This window comes from Gavia stellata, chromosome 2, assembly GCF_030936135.1.
Source record: "Gavia stellata isolate bGavSte3 chromosome 2, bGavSte3.hap2, whole genome shotgun sequence".
Lineage (NCBI taxonomy): Eukaryota > Metazoa > Chordata > Aves > Gaviiformes > Gaviidae > Gavia > Gavia stellata.
Genome location: NC_082595.1, coordinates 97,629,992 through 97,645,706, shown reverse-complemented (window position 1 = coordinate 97,645,706; position 15,715 = coordinate 97,629,992). Strand labels below are relative to the sequence as shown.

The 15,715-nt window shown below is 38.3% G+C and overlaps 1 protein-coding gene across 2 annotated transcripts in view; it reads right to left on the bottom strand.

Annotated features, from left to right (window-relative positions):
- Positions 1 to 2,305: 2,305 nt before the first annotated feature.
- LPIN1 (lipin 1) overlaps positions 2,306 to 15,715 on the bottom strand; it is a 40,295-nt gene continuing 26,885 nt past the window's right edge. The window contains exons 16-20 of one of the 2 annotated variants that reach the window (XM_009815347.2): positions 14,979 to 15,065; positions 11,914 to 12,066; positions 9,988 to 10,102; positions 6,600 to 6,703; positions 2,306 to 5,783 (exon numbers count right to left, since the gene is read on the bottom strand). In XM_009815347.2, coding sequence (XP_009813649.2) covers positions 5,624 to 5,783; positions 6,600 to 6,703; positions 9,988 to 10,102; positions 11,914 to 12,066; positions 14,979 to 15,065 — 619 coding nt within the window. In that variant the 3' untranslated portion in view covers positions 2,306 to 5,623. Of the gene's footprint in view, positions 5,784 to 6,599; positions 6,704 to 9,987; positions 10,103 to 11,913; positions 12,067 to 14,978; positions 15,066 to 15,715 lie in introns of those variants that run through there. The other variant, XM_059828825.1, reaches the window with a different exon arrangement.

Genomic DNA, 15,715 nt, shown 5'->3' with positions numbered 1-15,715 from the left:
TGAGTCACAGGAAGGGGCCACTTGCTTGCAAAACTCATTAAAAGCAAGGCAAGGCAAAATGGATTTCCTGTATCAATAAATAGATTGCTGGCAGCAGGCAGAACACCTGACAGCGCTGGAGGCTAAAAACTGGCCCAAGCGTAGTCCTTAGAAAAGCCAGATCAATTCGTCAGCTCAGAAACTGCATCTCCGCAGTACACAGTTTTCTTGGCATCAGTTGGCTTCATCCAGCAAAGTGCTTAAGAATATGCATAAATTTCAGTGCAGGGAGGGGTAACTTAAGCACATGCTTAAATAGGCTGATAAATTATGTCTGTATTTATTTTCCAAAGCAAGCCTTATGAAAAGGATGCACACATGGTAGTACTGAGGTGTGTATACTGCAGGTGGAAGCTTTGTTTCCCAAGTTCACGGAAAAATAAAACCCTAGACCTTACCTAAGCTTAAAATTTAGCTGTAATTGCAACTTTGTTTTGCTGTTAGCAGTACCCCTTGGATGCTTAAGCATAGATTTCCTTTTGGTTAATGTTATTCTCTCCTGTTTGGCAAATTAAGCTGAAATGGCATTCTCGCCTCTTCTGTGCAGCGCAGACACTCGGGATTTCAGGCAGGACTGCCCAAGAGGCAAAAGGCAGAGCTCAGCGCCTGACCTGGTACCACCTAGGTTCAGCACGGGGATGGAAACAAGAAGCTGGTTTTTGGCCGCTTGCTTTGGTTTTGTTCCCTTTCTCTAGTTCCTCCTAGAAGAAAATTCATTTCTCATCTTGCCTTTATTTTTCTTGCTCACATCCCAATGGCTGGAAAGGTCTTGATGAGGATCTCTTCCCCAAAGCATCTGGCAATTGTAATTCCTCTGCACTGCTGCTTGGTTTTCTTTAGGGCCAGTCTTCCATCTCTCATTTACAACTAGCCCTTTCCTTGCATATCTCCAACATGCTACAGAACAAAATCAGGGGGTGGATTTTACTGCAAGCAAAAGAGCTAGGACTACCTGAGGTTGTGGCACTGTGAGTGTGCTCCTTTCACCACCGTACTTTGCTGGACTTTTATGAAAAGAAAGAAAAAAAAAAACAAACACCCCTCACACCAACAACCACCTCCAGGTTTCACCTTTTTAACGCATTCACAGAAGAGTTGAAAGCTATATTTTTAGGCACTAGCTCTTAGCACCAACCATCTTCCAGCTCTTGCAATGAACTATCCTGAGGTACTTGATGGCATCTGCAATGCACATTGAATTAAGACTATTTATAAGGAAAAAATTAATGTAGTATTCTGGGAATATTCCCTACCTTCCCCACGGCATCAAAAAGCCCCAACTTTGTGGTCTTTGCTCCTCAGGAGGTTTGTTCCCTCAGACTTTTCTACCTCTAGTGTTAATGGGATATTCCAGGAGCAATGAATATGTCCTTATAAAGTTTGGTTTGCTGATGCAAAAGCACCATTTCTCTAACTTTTAATTAAAAAGGCACCTTCATTTCAAAGCCTGTCTCCAGAGCTCCAGTGTAAATGTTTATACAAGCCAGAGACATACAGAAAATAGAGATTTAAGCGGCAGTGAATGCAGGCTGCCCAAATACGGCTGCTCTTGTATTTTTAACACAGAACTCGAGCTGCCGCAGAGCCTTATCAACCCCAAACATCTTTGTTTTCATATCAACTAACACAAACCTGGCAGTAGCACTAGGGCTGCAGTTAGTCTGCTCAGCAAACCCGGCAGAAGGAGCAAAAGGCAGCGCCGTGTTCTCACGGACAGGAGGAAGGGGTATGTGCTTCTCACCAGCAGAATGGCCAATCTCAAAGAGGAGGAGGGGGGAAAAAAAAAAACCACACAACAAAAAAAATTAAAAAAGGACTATCTGGTCTCATTGCTATGAATGACAACACTCCCATTCAAAACAAATAGCTAGTTTTTCCTTAGGTCACATTAGGAATTAGATGAAAGGAATATTCAAAAAAATTCTGGGGTGGGGTAAGATTCCTGACTGCTCCAAGTTGCTCCTGTTCCCATCTGGTTGCTCTTGGCTCCGAGGTGCTGTTCCCATACCCCAAAACAGCCAGAGCCCAGATCCTGGCCCCGTCTCCCTCAATGAACTCTTCCATTTGGAAAGGCTCTGGGTCAAACATTGTAGCCGAACAGCAAACATTTTGCAAGTGCTGGAAGTTACACCGGATAGCCCCGATAAGAGACAGGCAATTGAGACTGGAGGTACAAAAGCCACGCTTTACAGTTTCAGCAGCTTTTTCTGCAAAAGCACTCTCCCACTATCAAAACATACAGAAAAACAGAAAAGTCAGCCTTTATTACAATATATATTTCTACCCTTGTAGCATTCAGCAGATCAAAATGAGGTGTTAAAATGATTTTCATCATTGCAGTAGCGCATACATATACAGAGTAAATACTGTATATAAATAGGCTTTGAAATAATAATCCATATCTACAAATAGAAAATACCCAATACCCTCTTTGTCCTCCCTCCCCAAATTACAGCAGAAACATTTTATCTTCAATGTAACTAATGCAACAAGTATGGTATTCTTTCCCTCACATGACACAGCTGGAACAATATGGTCATCAGCTTCAGGAAAATAAACATTAGTCACTCCTCACTGCTGCATATTCTAGTTTATGTGTATTGTATAAATAGAATATACTGCGATTTAATGTGTCTGCATATTTATGTTAGCCAAATATTCTTTCTGTAACAGAAACCAGCATGACACTGCAAGCAAGGTTGAATTTTTTCTTTCACAGAAAGAGTAGGAATTTGTTAAACCACCCCTTTTTCTTCTACATGAATTAGCAAAGCAGTTTAAATACTACGCATAAAATTGCTCAGCTATCAAATCAAAACGTCTTATACTCTCTGAAAAATATGGTGATGTTTCTAGCAGGTCAAAACTTTCATTTTCATAAGTGTCTTTTCTGTGAGCAAATTTGATAAACATGAGTTACATAAACACATTCGTTTCACTGTTCAGCTATACTTCAACTTTCAGATACAAAAGGGTACACAGTATGTCAGAAGTAAGGCGTTTAACTTCACAGAATCACAGAAATGTTGGTTAGAAGGGACCCCTGGAGGTCATCTAATCCAACTTCACGCTTGAAGCGGATGATTGCCAACACTAGATCAAGTCTGTTTAACTGTCTTGAAAAACTCCAGGACGAAGATTCCGCAGTGTCTCAGGGTTACCCGTACCACTGCTGCACTGCGCTTAAAAATCTGACGGAATTAAAACGACCACTCATTCACACTATCATTTGGTTTGAAATACTACTGGTAACAAACAACCCTGGATTAGCTATTAAGTTACAAATAAATACATCACAGGCTTTAATTGTGGAGAACTTTCAGGGACCATCTTTTCTGGTGGAAGCTACTGCATGCGGTACCTTAGGAAGATAGATCTTTACTGGGAAGGAAAAAAACCCACAAAACTGACAGCCTCTTACTGAAGGAAGGGTTGGTTTGGTTTTATTTTGCATAATAAATGGATTGAAATAGGATGCAGTTAGTATATTCATCCATTAATTCAATCATTAATGACAAGTATTTACAGATACTTAAAGGGAAGTGTGGCTATATTTAGAGACGCAACCATCTCAGTTTGGCAACCTGCAATCCCCACTGATTGTCTTTCAGAAAATCCACACCACATTTCTTCTGTCTATAAGTAAAAAGATATCTGCATTTTCTTTAAACTTTCAAGAGAGCATAAACAGTCTGGGTTGTTAAACACGCATTTCTTCATCTTTGTGTTTGTCTAATCCTGGTATCTCCAAAGTGGGTGTGCACCTTGCCCAAAGCAGCAACATTCATATGAAAAGGAAGACTTAGGGAGGGCTCACTACCGCACACTGCAGCTGTATAAAGGATTGCACTTATATTCATTACTATTGAAGGCACAGGGAAATCATAAATTGGCCCCCTGACATCCCAGATAAAGTCTGCAGCACTGAAAGTTAGAAAACCCCTACTACAGAGTTACCATCCTAGCTATCACTCTTGACATGCAAAACCAGAATTTGTTGAAACAGAACAAAATGTGAGACAGAGCTCAAACTTTTGGCTGCTAACTGACCACAATCACATATTAAAATTTCTCCTGGACCACTCTGCCTTATTATTAAACTCTTAACTGAAAACAGTACAAAGCAGCTGCAAAACATGTACCATAGCCTCACAGATCACAAGCTGGCAGAGACCACAGCTTGTGAATCACTGTTTTAGCCATATTGAAATACAATATACATAGAATCCCATGATGCCATTTTCTATGTTTCAGAGAACAATTAGCATTTTAAATATATTTTAAATAGAAAAAAAAAAAAGTTTCTTTCCTACCTACAAGCACATTTGAGGATCATTTGGCACATGGTCACTTGATGCCTATGTTTTAAGTAAAGTACCGCATTGTGCAAAGGCAGACCATTTGGAAAACATTATCAACTGATCTGCAGTATTGCTTTTAGCACGCAGAGTTAAGTCTTAAGGCAGTCCAAAGCAGGTAGCAAAAACAGTATCTACAGCTTGTGTCTGGACAAATAAGGAAAAAAAAAAGATGAAAGAGGAGATTTCATTATCTTGGAGGAAGTAAATTGCATTAAAAGCATCCATTCTTTATGACACAAACCTCAAAAAAATTCCATACATAAAAACCTGAGATGCATCAAAGTTCACATTTTAGCCAAAATAATGTTTCAAATAAAACTATTACATTTTGACAAAATCCTTAGTGTTCTTGGCTCAGTAACAATCTTGAAACTCAGCACATCCAGTGGGTAAGATGTCTTCACTGAAAATCACTGACTTCAGTAAGAGGCACTATGCACAGTGGCCTGTATCTTCCACTTGCACACTTACCTTAATCCAAATAGTTATTCTTGAAGCATGGGACTTCTCAAATTGAGAAAGACCACCAGAATCTGGCCATCTTATTTAATTTGCTTTCTATTTAGATTACACATCATTTATTTCCTCAGAAAGTGTTACCATGTCAAAACAACTGGCTGGAATAAATCAACACAGCTCAATTGGCTTTGATAGCTCCACTGATTTACAACAGCTGAGGATCTAGACCAGTAATTAACTCTTAAACAAACAGCTGTTGGTCAAGCAAGGGGAAAGAGAAAGAATCATTTGCTCCTTCAGAGAAAGGAATTTTGACATATGGATTGCAGCCCTTGTCTGTGTCACCAGATGATGTCAGGACTGGTGACCACCTTCAGCTCCCTTACTTACAGGGGATTCTGATGAGATGAAAGATGACTTCAGTGAGGCAGAAAAGATACAGTACCACTTCACAATGGCATGTTTACCTGCAACTCCAACATCACTTCACTTTTATTTGACCTTAAATAATGAAACTGTATGGCACAATTTGAGGAGCTAGGTGAAGAGCTTGAAACGCAACTCCTATTCCTAGTAGGACTCCTTGTCATCTGGAAACGTGACTAAGTATGAAAAAGCATTTCTAAATTTGCTCACAGCAAAAGAATACAATGCTCATAACATCACAGATTCCATCTGAACTGTCAACAGCAAAAGCCAAATGCTGTCCTTTAAATACAAGCTAATTCATTCTTTGAGCTGAGGCCAACAGTTTGGAGATGCAGTTAAGATGAGGTTGGATGTACATCCTGAGTTTCAAAAGGTGGTAGAGGTTCTCTCCAGTAGGTGAACTGACTGTAGGTATCAGAACAAGGGAAGTCTGAAGAATGGCTTCTTTTCAGCAAAGGGAAAATGTGATCTACCACTTCACATAGTCTGACATAGCTGGAAAATAAACAAATAAAAAGAATGCTGAACCATTTCACATCTTCTGACTTTGAATTTTTATAAGTCCACAACCACTAAGGCATGGCTACTTTTACACAGACAAGTCATCCTCCTCAAATGAATAAAACTAAACTCGATTTTGGTGCCTAGCTTCCAGAGAGGATTCACAGTTCAAATAAGAAATCCATTCATTCTAAGCAATGATACCTAGTAAGAAACAGATGCCATTTTCCACCCAGATAACCTGCTAAAATATTCAAGCCCCCTATCTTGCTTCTCCATGTCTGCCCACCTTGGCTCAAGCAGCTCCCTGCTCAACTGATTATTCATATTTTATACGCATATGGCTCCTCTTCAACTAAGGACACTCTTAACATTGCTAAAGGCCATGTCCATTCAGTGTTCGGTGCTACAATGCCTAAGCATCTTGCTGGAAGCCCTCAGCCCTATCTTCAGATTTTGTTTTCTGGCTCTTCTAGATAGGAGCTCCAGGAAAGGGAAATTTTGAAAAGGCCATGAAAAGGTAGATGGCTTCAGGAAACTAGCTGATCACATTTTTATGCTGACTAAATAGTACACTGGTAAGTCCTTTCCACCTACTTTAATCATGTAATACATTAAACTAAATACTAAACAATTCCTTTTTGTCAGTTTAACTGAAGGAAAGTAGAAAGTCTGTATTTTGTTCTAAATTTTTTATGTTTTGTTTGAAATATTTTAAGGAATTGAATGCATCTTTGAGCAACTTGAGTCATGAATTAGAACAGCAAATTAATTTAGTCTCAAAGGTGTTAGGGATAAGAGATTACTTACGATGAGATGTTTGTCTTTGCATGCTCTTGTATAAGTTCTCCTTTGGGGTTAACTGTAAATATTCTGTTTAAAGAAACTCCCACCTGTTTGTATGAATAAACATCCTAAACAGAAGAGAGAAAAAAAAGCAAGGGGAAAAAAAAAAAAATCATGATTCTGCCTTTGCACAAATAATGTTTATTCTTGCTGGAATATATTACACAGAAGAACATATTTGCACAGTATTGGTACTAAATCTACCTAGTTATTGTGTATCTGAAATTCTCTAGTATGTTACAAACCAGGTCAGTCTAACAAAATGCTTATGAAACAGACAATTTGCAGCTAGGTAAGGAGTTTGCCGCTTCAGTTTAAACTATTGATCAAAATCACATTCATTTTTTTCAGTAACTTCCCTTGACACAGAAGTAACATTTAATAAAAAACTAATCATATTTGGTGTAAAAGCATTTGCACTTTCATTTTTCTTTCAGACAATATTTCATTTCCTGAGCACATTGTACCAAGTATCTTGCAACAGTGTACAGAGGTTAAAACATAACTGACATGTAAAATAGTGATTAGTTTGTAAGGACAAGGTCACGAAAGGAACTTATAACAACCGCATCTACATTAAAACCCCTGGAAACATCTCTTAGCTCCTGAGTTTGGATTTGTGCCATACCCATATATTGACTCCAAGGGGGAAAGAGGGAAAGAAAGGAATATATGCCAAAATAGCATCAATGAGCCCCAGCAGGTAATTCAGATACAACTCTGGGAAGTACAATTAGCAGTAAGAATTAAGAATGTCATCTAAGAAATTCAAATTGTTAAGGAAAGTGATGAGTAAGTTTTGATCTGTTCTGAAGAAAAGCTTGACAAAAGGAAAGATGAAAATAACTCCCAGAAGATCAGAGCAAAAACAAGCTTCCATTTTACTAATATAAACCATTGGATATGGTCTTAAAAGCTGAAGTGGTGAAAGATTGGAATGTTAATGAAAATATAAAGATTATTTTTATCTCTATATTGTAAAGACTGTTCCAAAAAACTAAGTAACTGAACACAAGTGAACAGCAGTCACTTAAAGAATTCAGCATCCTGGCAGTCCCTGCATTATCTACACTTGTAACATTCATGAGTACTGAAATTTCACTGAGTTTGTTTAGGGAAAAAAACAAAACAGAAAATCAAACCAAAACAAGCAGCACAGAAAATTGTGAAGATCAGGATCATCGCTTTCTCAAAGCCAGTGGCATATCTCACACCCAAAGACTGCACTCCAAGAGCGATCAGAGGAGTGAGTTATCAGTAATTCCTTTAGAAACATTAACTTACTGCTTTACTTGAAATTTTATTGAAGTATGCATGAAAATAATGATTTTATTTCCCTGAGGTTCAAAAAAAAAAAAAGTGAATTAGAGGTAGACATCATCCACAATACAAAACCACAAGTGTTTAAAAAGTTATTTCAGAACCATATGTCTAAAGGTACCTTGATAATGGAAATTAAGTTGTGTATGATAAGACAACTTAATATAGCAATTGGACAGTGAGTACCTCCTGTTGTCTCTGACATAACGCTTTTAAAGGTGTAATTTGCTAGCAGATGAAGCTAAAAAAGTTGCTGCTCATAAATGTCAGCAATCCTAACAAAAATAAAAGACAAATGAAGAAACAAAGTCCCATCAGAAAGGCAGGCTGAATCCTCTCAAATGTAGCTACAACAGCCGTGGTTTCAGTGCCAAAATATCTTGCCAAGCACCTCTGTCCAACATTTAGGCATGTAAACTGCCCAGTCTCTGAATGTTCACATTCACACTGGCAATGGTCAGTGTCCACATTTATACTGATAATTTCCCCAAGCTATCAATGTTTCCGCTAGTGAATGTATCTCAGCTCTTAGAGCACTGAGCAGCTAGGGCTGGAATCCATGGTCCTCAGGCGCTCAGTGAGTAGCCTTTAGCTCTCCTGGAGTCAGTGGAGAAAGATGGTCAAGCAGCATCCGAATTACTCTCAAGACGTGTCCCATTTCTCTCCACCAACTAAAGAAAGAGGTAACAAACTGAAGTGTTCTCTTGCTAATCATGCTAGGAAATATGAAGGGTCAAGGACCATTCTCCTAAGACCGAATGGCATGGCCAGGATACAGGCATACAATTAAGTGGGTTTAGCTTCCAAAACAGGGTGGATACACCCAAGCTGTGTGCCAACGGTCCTTAGCCATAAACCCCACACTGGTGTTACCAGTTACTTGTTACACATTACTATACTACACATCAGTTTCTACAGCAAATACTACCTGGCAATACAGAGCTGGAGGAAGTACCAAATGCTCTGTGGGGCTCCTGTGCCTAATATGGGGCCCATCTGCCTAATTTAGTTTAGTAACTTAGGTACCCAGTGAAACTGTAAACATCTGAAGAAGTAGGTTTTCTATTTATCTCCTTCTGAAAGCAGGATGCTTTCCAAGATTTTGAGTGGAACAAAGCCTCTGTCCTTAGGCACCTATAACCATATCTACACTAGTAAACTAAACAGTGGGGATGCCCATTCTCAGACTTGGAAGTCTCTTGACATTGTGTCAGTATTAACTCTTTATACCCCTCCCCTCAAAAAAAGCGAAACCCCACAACAAAAAACAATCCCCCCCCCACACACACACGCCCCAATATGGCTATATCAAATGCCCACTGGGAAGAGTCCATGCCCCAAGCTAACACATCAGTCATATCCAGAAATTGCCTGGAAGACTGCTAGCTGCCTGCATCAAAACAGTCTCTTGGTTCACGCTAACAATTTAAAAGAAGGGATACTCACATGTGAGGGTACCTGCCTCTGCCCTAGCCCCTGAGACTGTTTCGTTTTCTGGATGCATTAAAGTATTCTTTGGGCTAGGACAGGAGTAAGAAAAGCCTATAGCCCAATTATACAGCCTTCAAATGGGTGACAGAGATCTGTCTTTCCCTCTCCATGTCAAACAACATACCACTTTCCATGCCAAATAGAACCTTTTCATTTCAATAGGACATCCAACTTCTTTTGAGCGTACTTAGAGTTTGAAGTGTAAGTCCCACCAATATTCATCTGAAAGATTTTCTGTCTGTCCACAGGTATCTCACTGACACTGCATCAGTGTGGATTAAAATGAGATCAGTGTTTTCACACAAGCTTAAATGCTAACTTAGGCAGCTATAACGTAGTTACTTTGCTGTTCTTCCATCTCTGTTTGCATCCTACATTGTGAGATCTTTGAGTAACAACCTTTATAATTTTCCTTTGTACAGGGCCTAATAAAATATTCTTAACTCCCATTTAAAGCTTTTAGGTTCTAATGCAACAGAACCATGAAATAACAACAACCTTTCTGTTCTCTGCAACAGAAATAAATTCAGCTGTTACTTACAGCAGGTCTGTTTCCAAAAGCAGCATAAAAGGGTTCTGTGTTAGGATAAAACAAATTTTTGATGTCCGTCAGACATTGAACTTTAAATTTTTCTGGCTTCTTTTCTATGACCTCCCTGAAATGATAAAAAAGGGAGGCTGAACAAGTACACATGAAATATAGCACAAACAATTTTATTTTCTTTATTCAAGTTTTTTACCTATCTGGATACTTCTACAGAGTCCCCACCCTTATCCAATAAATCTTCATTTGGAAATCACAGTGTCCATGAAGACAAAATAGCATTCCCAAGCTTACATGATGGGGACAGTAAATAAATCCTCTGAAACAAGGGAACTTCTGTTGAAACTTATGTTGTAAAGATGGCTACTGAGCAAGGATGGTTGATTACAGGGAGTAGCTGCTAAATAAAGCCTTGAGACATAAATTGTCATCAAGTAAACTGCTTCCTGAGAACTGCAGAATGATTCATAGATTATATTAGCCTTCACTGTGTATGGCTTTTTTTTTTTTTTTAAAGGATTGCAATCACCATATGTGCTAGAAGCACCTCAGCCTGTTAAGATACTTCTACAGTCAGGGTCCTCCATTGCTGCTAATTAGCAGAAGTTAAGGAATAAAGGAATCTTCTATTTCTCTTCAGTTGCTCCTTACAGAACACAGAATTCATTAATGAACAGAGGAGTTATCTCATATCTGGGCAAAAGCCCTTTCACAACAGCTTCTCTTGGCAAGGAGATTGAACAGGTGGCAGAGTCTGGAGTTCCCATAACATAGGAAGATGCCAGCATGACACAAAAGCACTTAAGAAGCTCAGAATCCCACATCCTAGCACCAACACATATGTCAAGGAAGATGTGAATAGTACAGAAGCTTCATAGGAGTACTACAGCCCTTTGGAACAACAGCTCCATGTATAAATCAAAGTTTGAGAATGTGCTACAGAGGAATAAAACCGTCTTTCCGCAGTCTCGCATACACCTGATCACTGAGCCCTCAAAACCACAATAATTGAATCTATGGATAACAACGAAGTCATTTATTGCCCACACATCACAGCAGTTACAACAGCGTACACTAAAAGATGGGCATTCTTAAGTCTAAACAAGATACCAAAAAGAGTATCACTTTAGATGTATTTCTAGATATGAGGAGCATAAGATAACAGTAACTACACTTTCACTGCATTTATTATTTAATCAGTTTAAGAAGTGCACTGTAATGCCTCCACGGTCTCTTATATTTAGAACATGACTGGTAAGACAGCCTGTAGCATGTCACTCAATCTGAACAACCCTCCATTAAAAATTCTAATGAAATATATCCTGTCACAGCAGCTTTTAAAAGCTTAAAATATTTTCAGTAATCACTTGACATGCTTCACTGAATTAGGAAGAAGGTACCGTATTCATAATCTGTGCTACTATTATTCACTTATTACAGTTCAACACCTAGAGAGAAGAACATTGTCCACACAGAATACCACAGTGCAGTCAGGAGTATAAAAAGTTAATTTAATTTTCACATGAATTTCTTCAAAACCCACCAAGTAATTTTCTTCCAAAAAAAAAAAAAAAAAGCCAATATTTACGCCAAGAAAAGAATGATCATTATTAATACGTGAACATTTTTCCCATACCTAAATATTAACACACCATGTTAAACAGACGAAGTCAACAGGCAGTACCTATTGGTAAACAGTGAACAGAAATGTATATTGAAGCATGGCTAAGAGACAAACTAAGCAATGTGACTATCTACTGAATTTTGGTCTTTCTCTAACAAAATTTCTTCTTAATTAGATTTTGCACCAATATGTAAGAAAAAACATTATGAATTATTTCAAGCACTCCCATAAAAAAAGCTGAGAATTCAGCCTCCACCAACCTCTGAGTTTCTTTCTGCATAAAAGTGACATTGCAGTACCTGTGAAAAGCTGAGAATAAGCTGCTTGGACTCAGCAACACTGGCCCTTGAGGCAGCACAGTTCCTCGTTCATTGACCCAGTGCAAGTATCCTCTGGTCATGTCTGCCATTCCAATAGCGCGTGCTGAGCAATACAAAAATTTATACCCATTTCTGTGAACAGAAATAAAAGAAGAAATTACTGTAAAAATAAAGCAGGTATTTTGACATTAGTAATTTTGTAGGTTTATTTTTACGTTAAATCAAATCATGACTGTTAAACAGACTTATGTTTAACCTAGACTTATTTAAAAGGAATAAAAACATTTGTGCCAGAAACTTGGATAATTAAAATCTGCCTAGATCCACTGCAGTTAGTGATTTACACCTAAAGAGGGCTCATTTATCTCTGGTCTTCTCATGGCTTATGACTTCTTACGGTTTTCTATCCACCCCTTTACAGTGGAACCATACTCCTTAGTATTAACTGAAATGACACCTGCTAAGAGGAAAACACTTGGCATAAAGCAGACAATGGTGTATTAGCCTTTGCTGTATTAACAGTGTTGTAGTCCTGCCTCTTGGGCCTCTACAAAAAAAGACTAGTTTATGTGCAGCAGTAACATAGTCCTTCAAGTCGAAGCAAATTTGAACTTCAAAACACAGTATGAGAAGTAATCTTTGACTTGACACTGAAATAAAAGTTTCAGCAGAAGTCACAGGTTACCCTTGGTTCTGTTCATGATAAAACAGAGTCCAATGATGTTAGTTCAACTTAATAGCAATTTACTATAATGAAATTATTATTCATAAAATAAAGAAATACTGTATTCAATGCATGCATGGTCCTTAAATGTAACTATTGAACATTTATATGGTGTTCAGCTGTAATATCTAGCCCCTACATAATTATCTTGGTAATTTGAAAAGAAATATGACTCAAATCTACTTCCCCCCCCCCCCCCACATGTTTATGATCACCAAAGCCCTAACAATTGGCAATGCTGGCAGGCATAGAAATAACAACTGTAATTAAAAAAATTAATTAACATTTTCACCAAATGTAATCCAGAGGTTATATACAGAAATAAATAATGCTCAGCATTTGAATTCCCAGGCTGTCCTGTCTTTTCTGTGATTTCTGTATGTCTACACAGACTAAAAGCACAGACAAATGTCTCTGGCATAATTTAGATTCCATCATCCATAATTTATAATTCATCATCTGTGTAAAACAAACCTTAGCATAACCCTAGTACACAGAACAAATCAGATTAACTAAGAGGACAGTTGTGATGTGTACCAGAGGCTCTTCAAATATTTATGGTAATCTGAATATATAAGAACAGCTGAATTTAACGTAATAAAAGAAAACCAATTTTATTTTCTGCGTAAAGCAGAAATATCAACCTGAACAGACAGCAATCAGTAATCTTCCTTGTAAAAGTTAAAATCTGAATGCATAACATCAGAATGTATCAGATACTTCATCTGATCCCATTTAGACATCAATTAATGTCTCCTCATTTCCTTTTTTCCTCCCAATTGCTAATCACAAAACTCACCATACTGTCAGTCTTTGATTCTTCAGCGTACACAATGGCTTGACTACATTGCAAAATGTATCCAGGGAACCAACAGTACACCCGTACTCTTGCAGTAGCCTTGCTCACCTAGAAGCATTCCCACACATCACCCCATGTGAGTTGATACGGTCTGATTGTTTTTCTCCTGTTCATACTCATCAGAGGAAATATCCTCGGTTTTTTGGAATATGTTGTTCTAGGTCATACCAGGATACTCTCCCTGTCAATGACATTAACTGACCTAAAGCACAGCTGATCCGCTGTTGCCCAGTATTTCTTCAATATCTAATGGAAAAAAATCGTTTTTTCAAAACATCAAAAAGTACCTCAATATACCTGAGATCTGATGAAGATGCCTGTCTTTCTCCATGGATTACACAGAGAGTACAAGCCATAAGTAAACATGATGAAACCAGGTCCTTCCACCCACAGTGGCACAGAAGGTATTTATTACGGTGGACCAACAGGCACCAGTGCAGATCAACTACTGAGCTATAATATGGCAACACCAGTGTGAGCTGCTAGGTAAAAGCCAGTTCCTCAGGCTCTTCACAGCATATGTCTTACTGACTTTCAATGCCTTTACATTGCACTTAAGCAATGTTTACTTAACATCTACTCTCAAAATTAACCAATAAACACAAAAATATTTTAAGACTGATCCTTCCTAACTTTGCAATTTAATAATGGAATAACAACAAATATTTACATACAGAAATAACAAAATAAATGGTGTAATCATCAGTAGTAAAGATCATTATCAATACCTTTAACGGTCACCATTATTTACAGAACAAATAAAGCAACAAGAATATTAGCAGTGAGTATCTGAAATGGGTCCATTTCTACTCAAGATAAGGCATCATGCTGTGCTTTAAGGGTGATACTTATCTTGCTTGACTAGAAGCCTAATGTTGAGACAGCTCAAGTCTAAGCTGTTTTCACTGAACTCCCTTTCTACTCACTTGAAAGAAAGGGAACTCCCCCAAACCGATTCATCCCATGTGTTTTAGATTTCATCCCTGCATGACTCCAGTTGAGTGAAGTTTGGCAAGAACTCCACCTACAGTGACCACACTAGGCTAAACAGTCCTTATGCATTTCACAATCTCTTCAACAAGGAGAGAAGGGAAAGTGTATTAGCATCTTATGAATTAATGCTGCTGCAACTCCCAGTTTGCAAAAAAGTTCCACTTGCTGCAACCGCACAACTCACTCATAATTACTACAGGTTTTGGAACTAACTATAGCTATCTGTTTGGGGTGGTTGGACAAGTGATCACTACTCATTGGTAGGGTGCTTTTGCCTTTGATATCACAAAGCAGGTTTTGCTCTGGATGTACAGCAGATGTTTACCTTGTCTGAGCATCACTGAAGTGGTGAGATATTGATAAAATTGCCACACTTATAGGTTAAGAGCAGCCTAGAAACATTTTTACGTGCAAAAGAATAAACACAAACAAGCCACAGATGCATGAACAGATTTACCGAATACTCACTGGCTCACTTTATGGTACAACTTTGCAATCCCTTGGTGTGTCCAGTCTTTGCCAAGAGTTGGCAAAATATGACCTAAAGTATCTGACCTGAATAAAGGAAAAACAATATAATTGAACTGAAAAAAACCCAAACCAAACAATACTTGTAATAACAGATGAGGTTAATACAAACCCCAGTAACTTATTTGGCTAGTGGCAAAGGAAAATAAGGTTTTCTGTAAAGTACTGATTGTGATCAGAAGAGGATGATTTTATTCCCCTTTCTTTTGAGATAGACTGACATGCCCACCCTTGGCCACGTTGGTTTAATTACCCTTGTGCCCCAGAACTTGTCTTCATGGATAAGCTCGTGACCCGTAAGGTAACACAGAAGTTACAGCATATAGGCTATCAACCCGACCTGTGTAGTAGGCTAGCCAGTGCTAAGCATACTTTTTGAGGTTTACATTAAATGTTTTTTAAATAAACCAAATCCACCCATAAGGGAAGTTTATGGGAAATTACAAGCATGAGAAGTGACATTCCAGCTTACTTCAAACTAACTTCTCCACATAAAGTCAGCAGTTGGCCACATGTAAAGTATTATGAAATAGTTATACTGGTTTCAATGTATTTCCCGCTTTACATGAGAGAAAATTATTTACACTATAATAACATCTAGAAATTCAAACAAATGAGCACCTCACTTGACTAAGCATTATACAGATACACAGCAAGACATCCACATCCTGAACATC